The 14,213-nt window shown below is 42.0% G+C and overlaps 1 protein-coding gene across 1 annotated transcript in view; it reads left to right on the top strand.

The window, feature by feature from the left end:
- The first annotated feature begins 2,904 nt into the window (after nt 1–2,904).
- Nucleotides 2,905–14,213, top strand: part of MTX2 (metaxin 2) — a 66,284-nt gene continuing 54,975 nt past the window's right edge. The window contains exon 1 of the mRNA XM_081095621.1: nt 2,905–3,171. Within this exon, the coding sequence (XP_080951747.1) occupies nt 3,132–3,171 (40 nt within the window). The 5' untranslated portion in view covers nt 2,905–3,131. The remainder of the gene's footprint in view (nt 3,172–14,213) is intronic.

Below are 14,213 nucleotides of genomic sequence, written 5' to 3'. Positions count from 1 at the left end.
TATGCAGATAAAATGCCTTAGTATATTAATCTTTATAAAGTCTATATTCATCATGATAGCTGTATATTTTCTATTTAATATAGTAATATGAAATCTAGATTACAGACATAAAAATATTCTGATGGTACAGTTTTGCAAGATAAGTGATGTTATTAGGGCAAACAATAAGGCTCTTAGTGTTATGCATTAATATTTCATTTTAAATAATTGTGTGATTATCCTTTTAGAAACATATGGATTCCCTAACACTTTTGTTTTATAACCTCATTCTTAGAAATTCCAGTGGCTTGTTTTCTTGTATTTTCCTTAATTGTGGTGATCTTAAACAGATCTTCAGTTTTAAAGCTGCCAGTTGTCCTAATGCAGATGCATAAATATATTTTCTCCAGTTGGCTGTTTATTACAAAGACAGCTTGTTTGTGGGTACCATCAGGACATCTGCATTTTATTGGATTTAATTTTTAGTAATAAAGACCTCCCACATTACAGATTCTTTCCAGCCTAAATTAGCCTGTGTGGGAAGCAAAGGAACCATCAGTCAGGGAGAAAAAGTGAATCCATATGGCGCTGATGCTTCTGTTTCCCTGACTACAATGAAGAAAGGTTGAGCAAAGACAGTGCCCCCAGCAGATCCCTGTTTCTTTCTCAAAACCTTGCTAGAAGAGAGTTGATGTCAGTCCCAACCCAGCCACTTTCAGCCAATCCAGTTCATTAATGTGCCATGCATCAAGCCATAGATGAGTACTGACATTTCAAGGATGTATTCTCCTTTGCCTCTCCGCTTGCTCTGTTTCTTTTGCCTGAATGCCCAGCCCCTGGCTCTTGCCCCTCTCTTCCATTTTGGGGCTCACTTCTGCCCCTTGGACATGGATTTTGTTTTCCCCAGTTCAATTCTAAGTACTCTCTAAGAGCTCTGGCTCAATTCTATGATATAAAAAAATCTAAGAAACCCTGCATGTGTCAAAAAGTAGTCAAAATACTTTATCTTCAGCTTTTTAATGGTAACCAACCAAATCTAGTAATAGAACTTGAATAGCTGATGATCTTCTTCACTTGTACAGGTTATACATAATTCCCCAATGTGCAGAGAACAGACAGGAACTGAAAGTTTTCTTTCAATTGACACCCAAATACCTGGAACAGTTCATTTCTCTTGGTCAATACCACCCATGGGATGATGATGAGGAAACTGGGCATAGCACACTCTTTACTATCAGTGTTACCGCCCTCAGCATGAGCAAGAAGAGCCTATTTTCTCAGCCTCTTGTCAACTCTGAATCTCAGCCAGTGAACAAACTCTGCTTCTTAAAACACTGCTTTTGTTCATGTAAGTTTAAATTTAAATTTAATTCAACCAGTTTTATAGTTGCAGAGGGTGATGCAAATATTGATAAGACATTAAAAAATGTATCTAGTGTAGTGGGTAGAATCCACCCACAACCACAAAATAAAATAAAAAAGGTATGTTCAAGCTTCTAGCCCCTGCTACCTATGAATATGACCTTATTTGCAAACAGAGTCTTTGCATATGAAACTAAGTTAAGATGAGGTCATACTGTATTATGGTGGGCCCTCGTTCAATGACTGGTACCCTTATGGAAAAGGAAATTTGGACACAGACAGACAGGGAAAATAACGTAATGGTGGAGACAGATTCTAGTGATATGCCTACACCAAGGAAGGCCAACAATTTCTGGCAACCCCTAGAAGTTACCAAGAGGCAGGGAAGGCATGAGCCATGAGAAAAAGCATGGCCCTGCGGACATCTTGACTTTGGACTTGTAGCCCCCAGAAGACATGTCTGCTGTTTTAAGCCACTTAGTTTGTGGCCATCAGTTAGGAAACGAATACACTAGTGAACTAGGCAGAAATATGATCAGTAAACTGTAATAGAGGGTTAGAGTTATGGAAGCGAACAGAAAGGAGACTTAACTTCCTAACTATCCTGTGTCACGGACAGCAATTCTGAGAGCACCGGGTTTCCTTTGCAAAACCGTAGGAAGCTACCTGACTTTTTGACTGCCCGTGTGATTTAAAATCAGCCACTTCGCCTCTGCACCCGTTTCTCATCAGCGCGAGAGGGCTCTGGCCCACAAGATGACCTCTTAAGTCTGTTCCACTTTTTAATTTGTAACATATTCTGTTTTTTTTTCTTTAATTATGTATGTATAATTTAGGAAGTTATCAAGTTAAGGGGTTAAAAACTCACTTATGGGATTTAGTGTCTTCTCTCCCTGCCCTTCTCACCCCCAAAAGCGGAGAAGTGTGTGAAACTAGAGGATTCTTATTCTCATTCGCGGTGTATAGAGCTGAAGGGCGAACAGTCTCTCGGCTTAGGCGCTGCTCAAGTCTCCTCCTCTTTGGCAAGCATGTTTGAATAAAGGAATAATTAAACACTAATGTCTGTCCATGGGCTAATCAACCTAGCAGCACAGAGGAGAGGAAATTAACATGGATGTGAATCTGGGCCCAAGCAGACTCCCGGAGCAAACGTTTAAACCCTCTAAGCTTGTCTTCTTATCAGTAAAATGGCGATAACAGTGGCATTTCACTGGGTTGTTGCGAGGATGAAATGAAACAGAATGCTGCATGTATTTTAATAAGTGCCCGGTATCTCGAGTGCCCTTGAAAATGTGAGCTGTTCACAAGACTCTCGCTTACAGAAAGGACACGAACACCGGCCAGGGTCCCCCTGCCCGCGCCCTGGGTCCCCCTGCCCGCGCCCTGGGTCCCCCTGCCCGCGCCCTGGGTTCCCCTGCCCGCGCCCTGGGTCCCCCTGCCCGCGCCCTGGGTCCCCGTGCCCGCGCCCTGGGTTGGAGCCTCGGGTCCCCGGGAGCCAGCCAGGCACCCCAGCTCCTCCGCCCTCCACCCGCCGGGAGCGATGCGCGGCCGGGGGCGGGGCGGGGCGGCGGAAGCGCGCGCGCGCCGCTGTCAGCTGCGCCGGAAGTTCCCGGCCGGGCTGGCGGTAACCTTGGGGTCCACGCCGGCGCGATCGCCGTGGTGGTGGGCTTGGCGAGTCCGCGCCGCCGCCCGGGCCAGGCCTGTTAGCTGCCGGGAGCCGCCGGGGTCGCGGAGGAGGGCGCGGAGGGCCGCGGGCGCAGGAACCGCGGGCGCAGGGTCGCCCCGCCGCCATGTCTCTCGTGGCGGAAGCCTTCGTCTCGCAGATCGCAGGTAGCGCGCGTGGCCCGGGGCCGCGGGGGAGGCGGGGGCTGGCGCGGGCCAGCGGCGGGGAGCAGCGTGCGGTTTAGGGCCGCAGTTCACCCCCGGGCTGGCGGCCTGAGAGGCGGAAGCCAGGCCTGAGGAAGGAGGCGGCGCGGCGACCAGCCTTCTACCGCGGATGGGAAAACTGAGGGGAGACGCGGGGCCCAGGTCCCCTCGCCGCGGCGGGAGCGCGGCTGCTCCCCGGGGCGGTGCTGGCCGGCCCCCGTCGGCCGGAGGGGCGGGCGGCGCGGCGGCGGCGGGCTGGGATTGGGGTGGGGGCGTGGCCACCGGGGCCCGGCGGCCCGAGGCTCCGTGGGAGCGGGAGCGGCCTCGGGGGTGAGACCTGAAGGGTAAGGTGAGGGCCGCTCGTCAGTCGCCCGAGTGACCTTTTGTCATTGAGGGGCCACCGAAGGGCTCGTTTTATCTCCAAGAGACGCAGCAGAGCCACATGCTAGGTCGCTAGGATTCACGGAAGCACATGTCCTTAAAAAATACTTATTAAAATATTTAAAAAAAATCCTCACCCGAGGACATTTTTTTGCTCTGTTTTTAGAGAGAGAAGGTGGGGGGGGGGGGAGAGAGAGAAACATTGATGTGCATCGATCAGGTGCCTCCTGCCCTTGCCCTGGCTGCAATCTATGTGCCCTTGACCTGGAATCTATTGGAATCTAACCCTCCTGTGTGTGGCCAACCACAGAGCAACACCGACTACAGTGAAATATATATATTTAAATCCTCATCTGAGGATTTGCTCTCTGTTATAGAATTTGAGAGAGAAAGAGAGAGAAACATGGATGGGTCGCTCCCATATGCACCCCACTGGGGGCGGCACCTGCAGCTGTTTTCGTGTTTGGGGGGACTCCAGCCACGGAGCCACCAGGCCAGGGCCACACGTGCTTTTTAAAAACACCTTTGATTTGATGGGCTGACATAACTAACACCCAGAGATTCTTCTTCAGGGGATTCAATCTGATAGAAATGTAAGGACCAGTTCTTAAAGAAATACACAGAAAAATAAAAGAAGTGTAAAATGATATTTGTAAGAGCAGAAAACCAGAAGTGTCCTAATTATATATCAAGTCGTCTGCTCCCATAATTACAGAGACTAAAAATGAAGAAGTGCACTTGTTGAATATATTGGCTTGAGTTATGATTATCTTAAGTAAAAAACAAGTTATAGAATAAATATATATTGTATCAGCCCATTATTGTTAAATAAATGCTGTGTAAACATGTATATGTAAGCCAAAAAAAAAAAAAAAAACCCCCACAGAAAAATATTCAACTAATTTTAAGGAGTAATTTCAAGGGTAATCAGGATAGGGCATTGGTGGAAGGTGGAGGAACTACATTTCTGAATTGTTTAAATTGTTCTAGTGAGAATATTTTACTTTTGTAATTTAAGCGATTCTAATTTTAAAGATTTTACTTTGGCAAGCAGTAAAAAAAAAGGGTAGATGAAATAATAATTTATATGAAACCCTGTGTTTGACTTGAAGTGACATCTAAGTGTGACTCAAATCCAACAACTATTCAGAATCTTCTATTTTTGGCAGTAATATGATTTTGTTGGAAGAGCTCAACCTCAGGAGCTTTGAGAGATATACATACATAGTCCTGTTTTAACTTAATAAATCATTGTGAATCTGTTTTTGTAGTCGAGCGCTTTCATTTTTAATGTATTTAACACTTTGCTCATTATTCTTCCCTTCAGTGGCTGTGAGCCACCACAATGTTTGATATTTCTTTCGGAAACATTTAAAGACCTCTTGCCTGTAAGGCTGTCTGTGATATCTGGGGAGCCTTATTCACAAGGACATCTTTTTGGAAGCCTTCTCTGAACCCCCCAGGTTAAGTGAACCACTTTTGTCTCCACTACCAGTGTGTCCCCCACTAAGTTCTCTCAGTTCTTACTCCCGTGACTCTGGCTTATTCTCTCCCTCTCCACTGCTCTTCTTGCTTGGATTACTGTTGTAGTCTCTGAATTGGTTTCCCTGCGTCCAGTCTAGTCTCCTTCCAATACAGTCTCCACACTGCAAGCCTCAGTGGGGTTTTGTTTGTGTTGTTTTATTTTTATGTTGCTAAAATGCAAATGTGATTCTCTTGTTTTAATACCTTCATTCGTTACCCATTGTCAGTAGGTGGAGGGAGCATGTCAGACTCTCCATAAGTTATCCAAGCCTGTCTAGCCTCCTCTCTTGTCACTCCTTTCCTGAACATTCTCCTTTCTAAACTTTGTCCACCTTTGGCACATGTTGTCCTCTGCCTGAAATGTCCGCTTTGCTTGAATAACTCCTGTTTGTCTTTTAAGGCTTTTGGCACATTTTAACCTGTAAGTCTGCCTGACATTTCCCCCTCTCAAATGAGAAAAGTTTATTTCTTTTCTGAAAAATTATGATACATGGCCATTGTAGAAAATGAAAATAACTTCCTCCCCCAAATAAATATAAAAAGAATGAAGTAAGGATCACCTAAAATCGTAACACCCAGATTAACACTTTAAAACCCCATCCTCATCATTAAAACTTTGGTAAGCAAAGCTATTTCTCTTTCCCTAATATTGAAAAATGATATAAAGGTAAAATATGCATACTTCTTTGTAATCTGTTTTGTCATATGTCATGTCTATGAATGGAGTTATACATCATCATTTAAAAGTGGTCATACGGTATTTCATTGTAATAAAAATCGTAATTTAGTTATCTAGTCTTATTCTGATGGGTATGGAGGGTGTGTATTAGTTCAACAGAGAAGCAGAAGCAGTAGGAGCTCTATATCTCTATCTTTATCTCTGTGTCTCTGCACACACACACACGCACACACACACAATTGGCTTATGCTGTTTGTGGGTTGACCACCCAAGTACTAAGTCCACAAGGCAGACAGACAGGAGTGGGAGATCCAGGAGAGAGAGAGCACATGTGGCAGGTGCTGCTTGCAGTGTCTGATCTCTGGGAGGACTTAGAGCCTCTGTTAAAGGGTTTCCAACTGATTAATAGGTCCACCCAGGATAATCTCCCTTTTTATTAAAGTCAGCTAATCGAGGGACTTTAGTTATATCAGCAAAATCCCTTCACAGCAGTGAGTTTGAATAACCAGGAGGTTTTTTACATGCTATAGGGTGACTCTTACCCCTTCTGTTTTCCTAAAGTCTGTGAGAGAAGATTCCTTGTAGCTCACCCTAATCAGAAATATAGTAGAAAGGGAATTCTGGCAAATATTAGTTTGGTCTAGCCAAGTTGATGCATCCTAAAGCCATCACAGGTATATGTGATTTTTCTCTGTATAAGTAGTGTTTGCATAGATATGTTTGTATCTAATGAGTAGTTTCTTTGGATAAATTTCTTAAAATGGAAAAGGAATTTGAATTGTTCTTTTAATTCAGTAACATGGAAAGGAATGGTAAAGCATGAATTTTGAACTAGTAGTTTGGGTTGTTGGATTTTTATGTGGTAGATTTAGAAATTTAGAAGAAAGATAAAAACAGTCCTGGATATTGAATGGATTTCAAACCTTTTATAACAGCCTGTGTATTTAAAATTTTGACTTGCATTTTTTCCTTTTTATGACAGGGTATTCCAGTACATTACTTGAATTTCTGTTTTTATTTTTTAGAAATTTTTCACTGTCAGTTGAGTATGAATATATCCAAGGGGAGGATTAAGCAGCCCTATGTGAGTTGTGTGACCACATTTGGAGCAGTCACTATTGCCAAAAGGATGGTGTACTATGATGGACAGGCCTGACTTACTTGCACATTCCTGTGCCAGGAGTGGCTCCTGACTTTAGGGCTCCACAGTGCCACCAGGTACAGAAAAGGAGAGAGAGGTGATAAGCGCAAGCAGGAGACATCTATGTAGTGTTGATAACTTCCTTCATCTTGCTTTTGCACTGTCTGAATTTTGGAGTAAGAATCAGATCTGGGTTCTTATTTAGCTACTTACTAAATGTGTGACCTTGGGCAAATTCTTGGCTTTTTAAGCCTCAAATTTCTTATTTGTAAAATAGCGAATATAAATTATATGTTATTTTAAAATGATGAGAAGAGATATAAAATGCTTCGTGTTGTGTCTGGCATATTGTAAGCACTCAATAATTGTTCATTAATAGTCTTTTTAGCTGTTTACTTATCAGTTTTTCTCTTCTACTGGGTTTTGCCTCTAACTTCCTATGTGAAGATATGTTTGGTCAAGATTTTAAAAGTTATTTATAAATAGAATACAAAATTTATTTCAATAATATAAAACATCTACAGTTATTACAATTATTAAAGTTACTCCTATAACAAATGATTCTAAGATACTTGTTTCAAGATTATACATTTTTTTTATAATTAAATCTTTATTGTTCAGATTATTACATTTGTTCCTCTTTTTTTCCCCCCATAACTCCCCTCCTTCCAGTTCCCACCCCACCCTCCGCCCTCACTCCCCACCCACTGTCCTCATCCATAGGTGCACGATTTTTGTCCAGTCTCTTCCCGCATCTCCCACACCCCTTTCCCCCCCAAGAATGGTCAGTCCATTCCCTTTCTATGTCCCTGATTCTATTATATCTTCCTCTTCTTAAAGGATACCTTTCAGCATTTCATATAATCCTGGTTTGGTGGTGATGAACTCCTTTAGCTTTTCCTTATCTGTGAAGCTCTTTATCTGACCTTCAATTCTGAATGATAGCTTTGCTGGATAAAGTAATCTTGGTTGTAGGTTCTTGGTATTCATCACTTTGAATATTTCTTGCCACTCCCTTCTGGCCTGCAAAGTTTCTGTTGAGAAATCAGCTGACAGTCGTATGGGTATTCCCTTGTAGGTAACTGAGTTTCTTTCTCTTGCTGTTTTTAAGATTCTCTCTTTATCTTTTGCTCTTGGCATTTTAATGATGATGTGTCTTGGTGTGGTCCTCTTTGGATTCCTTTTGTTTGGGGTTCTCTGCGCTTCTTGGACCTGTAAGTCCATTTCTTTCACCAGGTGGGGGAAGTTTTCTGTCATTATTTCTTCAAATAGGTTTTCAATATCTTGCTCTCTCTCATCTTCTGGCACCCCTATAATTCTGATGTTGGTACGCTTGAAGCTGTCCCAGAGGCTCCTTACACTATCTTTGTATTTTCGGATTCTTTTTTCATTTTGCTTTTCCGGTTGGGTGTTTTTTGCTTCTTCGCATTTCAAATCTTTGACTTGATTCTTGCGCTCCTCTGGTCTGCTGTTGGGAGTCTGTATAATATTCTTTATTTCAGTCGGTGTATGCTTAGTTTCTTGTTGGTTCTTTATCATAGCATCCAGGGTCTCATTAGATTTCTTGTAGATCTCATTAAGTTTATCGGCGGCTTCTAGACAGTTCTTGAGAGCCCTTAAAAGTGTGGTTCTGAACTCTATATCCTCCATGGACAATTTTGTCCTGTTTCTTTGTCTCCACAGTTTTTATGCTTTCGGGGTGCACCCCCTAGTGGTCTTTGTGCGCAGTCTTGTTGTAGTTAAGCCTTGATTGTTGTAGTTGATACTAGGGGGATTTGACCTCCAGGCCAACTGGCTGTGAGAATCAGCTGTGTCTGCAGTGGGAAAACTTCTGTCTTCTAGGGAGGTGCTAATCTAGCCTTTGCCTGAGGCTGTCCGGCAAATGGCTCTGTGCAGGGCTTGGGCGGGGCGGGGCAGGTCGCATGGGATCAAACAGGGCTGGCGGAGCGAGCAGTTATGGCTGCTCTCAGTCCCGTCCCCAGAGGCTCTGCCTCTCAGAGTCCCAGCAACCGCTGCAAACCTCGGAGAGAAAGCTGCCCTCGCGTTCTGACCGATGCCAGACAGTCCTGCTTCTCCCGTTTGAGTCTGGGTCCCTAGAGACTTGCCCAGAACTGGAGCTCAGAGCCTGAGCCTCCCTCCCGATTGAAAACGACAACCGCACCCTCAGCCACCAGCCCGCTCCGCGCGCACCTCCGCACCTTTGTATTTTCCACACTGCGCCTCCTCTGAGCCTCAGTATGCTGTTCTCTTTCCTTCTAGTTGAAGAATTTCCCCTCAGCCAGCTTTCCTGTGGTTCTGGGTGATGTCCTTTCCGTCTTTTAGTTGTATTTTTGAAGTGTTTGTTCGAGGCAGCAAACTCCGGTGTTTACCTATGCCGCCATCTTGGTTCTCACCGATCTGTGTTCTCAAGATTATACATTTGGTAAACTCCAACCATATCCTCCTATCTAATAATAGACAAACATGGTAATTAACTGTAACTTCGCTACCCTTCCCATTGGCTAATCAGGGCGATGTGCAAATTAACTGCCAACCAAGATGGCGGCCGGCAGCTAGGCAGCTGAAGCGAACAGGAGGCTTGCTTGCTCCAGTGATGGAGGAAGCCAACGTTCCCTGCCTGCCGCTGCCGGCCTCTGAGCTGCACTCTAAGAAGCAATGTTGCAATTATAGAAGCTAAACAAGCTCCAGATACCTGCTTTCAGCCAGCCGCAGCCTCAGAGCTGGAGCTGGGCCTCAGAGCTGGAGCCAGCTCTTAGCTCCGTGACAGCTATAGAAGGTAAATAAATCCCAGAATAAAAAAAACAACAACAAAAGAAAAACAAAACAGAAAAAAAGGAGAGGCTGGGAGCTTCAGTTGCCCGCCAGCCTGAAAACGGCCCTCAGCCCCTCACCCAGACTGGCCAGGCACCCCAGTGGGGACCTCCACCCTGAAGGGTGTGTGACCAGCTGCAAACAGCCATCATCCCCTCATCCAGGCTGGCCAGGCACCCAAGTGGGACCCCCACCCTGATCCGGGTCACCCTTCAGGGAAAACCAGCTGGCCCCCACCCATGCACCAGGCCTCTATCCTATATAGTAAAAGGGTAATATACAAACTGACCCTAACAGCAGAAGGACTGGGAATGACTGGTCACTATGACACACACTGTCCACCAAGGGGCAGACGCTCAATGCAGGAGCTGCCCTCTGGTAGTCAGGGCGCTCTCACATGGGAGGAGCTCTGCTCAGCCACAAGTCAGGCTGATGGCTGCCAGTACATTGGTGGTGGTGGGACCCTCTCCTGCCTCCTCAGCAGTGCTAAGATGTCCGACTGCAGTTTAGGCCTGCTCCCCGCTGGCAAGTGGACATCCCCTGAGGGCTGTCGGGCTGCCAGAGGGATGTCTGATTGCCATCTTAGGCCCAATCCCCCGGGGAGCGGGCCTAAACCAGCAGGTGGTCATCCCCTGAGGGGTCCCAAACTGTGAGAGGGCACAGGTGGGGCTGAGAGACCCCCCTTCTAAGTGCACAAATTTTTGTGCACTGGGCCTCTAGTTTATCTATAATAATAAAAGCATAATATGCTAATTAGACCGGATGAAGCCAGGACTGCGAGGGAAGCCTGTGTCATGGGTGCCAGAGGGAAGCCGGTGCCGGCAGCCGGGGGAAGGAAGGCCTACTCTTGCACGAATTTTGTGCATCGGGCCTCTAGTCTTTACTATAAAATAGAATTTTTGGTATAGGTCATAGATATACATATATCCTTAGTCTTTTTCAGTACAGGCAGATTTATTAGTGCCCAAAAGTTTTAGCTTTAAAAACTTAGCTGATAATTATCTGATTACTATATGAAAAGTAAGCATCCCTTTTTGAGCCACTGTGCTAGATGACTTATATACATAATTGCTAATGTTAGTAATTTGATCCCGTTAGATAGGTGTTGTTATTTTATAGATGAAGAAATTGAAGCTCTCTTAGGTAAGGAAGCATTAAGGTTAGGAACAGGCCATTGAAGGAAGACAGAAGAACTGAGTTCTTTTTTTTTTTTTTTAATTAAATCTTTATTGTTAGAACTGAGTTCTAAGTTCATCTCTGCCTCTTCTTTAATGATCTTGGGCAGACCCTTCTTTGCTACAGTTTCCTTATTTTATTTTATTTTATTTTATTTTATTTTATTTTTTAAATATATTTTATTGATTTTTTACAGAGAGGAAGGGAGAGGGATAGAGAGTTAGAAACATCGATGAGAGAGACACATCGATCAGCTGCCTCCTGCACATCTCCTACCGGGGATGTGCCCGCAACCCAGGTACATGCCCTTGACCGGAATCGAACCCGGGACCCTTCAGTCCGCAGGCCGACGCTCTATCCACTGAGCCAAACCGGTTTCGGCAAGTTTCCTTATTTTAAAAGGGCGATAATGTATTTTATAATATATATTAAACACCTGGTATATGATGGTACATGATGAATGTTCAATACATGGTAGCTTCTGTTATTACTTTTATTACGTAAGAGCCTTTGAGGATGTTATCCCGTAACCATTTTAGACAGCAGAAAATGTCCAAAGTGCCTTTATTTTTATTAACTCATATACCATCTTTTCTGAATGATCTTATTACTTCCCAATGTCTTGCTGTATTTTAAGCATATTGGTTAATTTTGTCATACTGTAATTATTCATCTTTTGAAATCACGACAATATCTGTCTGTTCTTTATTTAGAAGCTCAAAACTATATAAAGAATGAGAAAAGAAGACTTGGAATATTTCATTTATCTCGTTGTGGGCATGTGGGTACTTAATTATTTAAATGTATTAATAACTTCATTTTAGCAGTGGGATTAGTTTATGGTATGATCTGGGAAAGTAGTTTTACAGGTTCCATGGAATCCACATGTAAAAATATTAAAAGTAAGTATAATCAAAACAGGCATGTTAAAAAAATGTTGTTTTTATATCAGTAATAAAGTGCTTCTATTCCATCCCATTTCCACATGAGTACTGGGAAATCTGGACTTGAAAAGCATTCAGAAGGGTTCCAGAGGTGCCCTGGAAATGGAAAACATAGCTTAAAAGTCCTTTTTAAAATAGAAGTGATGCTATTGTTCAGAAGGTTTATTGAAAATGAAGAAAATGATAATCAAGGCTTTTAAATCTGCATGTCCAAATATCTGAGGCTGATAATTGCAACAGATAATTGAAAAAAACAAAAACAACCCCAAACACATGCCTTTAATTCTTTTGTTCTTGAAAATAAAGATAGTTAGTTAGTTAGTTAGTTATAACCAATATTTGGAGGATCCTCCAGTATGGAGGAAGGCACTGAGGAATTATTGAGAAGTTATTGAACTGGCTGTTACATTTCAGAGAATCTTTGATTCATATTAGCTATATGAATAGTCTCATATTATAGTGTTAGCACTTTGGCACATGTGAAGTAGATATAGAAGGGGCAGATGGAGAAGCAAAACCAAGACAAAAATGGTTATACTTCAGATTAGAGGCTTAGAGGCAAAGTACAATTTATTGACAGCAGTGTGGCTATTTTAGTTTATCATACTTGTATTCATGAATAGGTTGGAAGCCAAATTCTTAGAGGAAGTGTTTTGTTGCCTTTTGGAAAACTTCAATGTGTTAAGATCACTTGAAAGGCTTATTTTGATCTTGAAATAGTCTGTAGTTAAACATAATGCGAGTTTTAATTTTCTTGTGTGCTTTATTAACATTTTATACTCTGAAATTAAATGACTTTTTGTTTTTAACTTAAAGGTTTTGGTGATGGGTGCCCCATAAAATTAGTCACTCTTATTTCTATGAAGACATTTGAGTTATTGTTAGGTCAAACCTTCCATATTTGAGTGAAAATTGAAAGAAAACATCATCAAACTTCTTAACATTTTTCAAACATTTTAAAAATTTCTTGATAAGCAGTTATCAGATGGACTGAAATACCAAATGGAGGATGAGATATTAATTTCAGGCTTCTCATTTTTTGTTCAGAAATGTTACAATATTCAGCAAATCCATCTACAGACATTTGTGTAGAAGTATTTGCCTTGCCAGTAAGAGAAATGCATGTTTTAATTTTTTATTGCTTTGTAAATGATCCTCTATTCTTGAACACTTTTCTTATTTTTGTACTCTCTATAAATGAATCATGGTTTTGGACTTTTCTACATCAGTAATAAAAATTAAATTTGATTGGTTAGTAATAAAGAAGGTTCATTTCATAAAAACAATCATTTTCCCGTGACGATTCCCATTAACTGTAACTTGTGTTAGCAAAATAGAAACCATAAAAAGCATTTCATTGTGCTTATACACTTAGCTATGTTTTTGTGCTGATTATATATTTTTATCTCTAAGAATTCTTATGTCATAGAAGCTTCTTTATGACTTAACCTGCCTTTGGGTGAAAAAAAAAAAAAAGACTTGTATATAGTTGTATATATCAGTGAATACAGTATCCTTAGATATTTTTCCCTTCAGGTCATATTTCATTACTTGGTCAAACTAGAGCACTGACTAGAACTTCATACAAAAAAATTGTATCATTTGTTAGCCATGAAGAGGCCATCATTACTCCAGCATTTATTTCTGTAAGATAATATTGACAGATGATACGTTAATGATCTGGCCTTTTATCCACCTCCTTTTCTTTTGAAAAATGTTAAGAAGTTTGATGATGTTTTCTTTCAATTTTCACTCAAATATGGAAGGCTTGACCTAACAATAACTCAAATTAATCTTTATGTTGTAGGAAAATATTTTGGCATCATGAATTATAAGCAGTGCTCCTAATTTTCTTATATATTAAAAGATACATCATGAGAAATAATATAAAAATAAAAGTTACTATATTTTTTTCATTAGACATTGGCATTGTTATTTTTACTATTCATCAATTTAGCATTCTGGTTAGGTTAGTGGATGAGAACTAGTTATTTAAAGTTATCTGCATGGTAATTGATATTTGTTCTTTAGTTGAGATTGTGAATTGTTCTTGATGTATTTTTTCCTAAAACAGACTTCTCCTTCTTGCTGTATACTTGTACCAATTTTCTCGTAGTATAACATTTGGTGGTGGTTTGGCGAAGATAAAATAATTTGAATATTAATGTTAAAATAAATATTTAGAAAGGGAGATATATTTTAGAAATCATGGAATGTAGTTTATATATAAAATACTAGAGGCCCAGTGCACAAAAATTTGTGCACTCGGGGGGGACGGGGGGTCCCTCAGCCCGGCCTGTGCCCTCTCGCAGTCTGGGACCCGTTGGGAGATAACAACCTGCTGGCTTAG

This window comes from Myotis nattereri (genome assembly GCF_964212035.1).
Source record: "Myotis nattereri genome assembly, chromosome: 7".
Lineage (NCBI taxonomy): Eukaryota > Metazoa > Chordata > Mammalia > Chiroptera > Vespertilionidae > Myotis > Myotis nattereri.
This window is presented reverse-complemented; position numbering and strand designations above follow the sequence as displayed.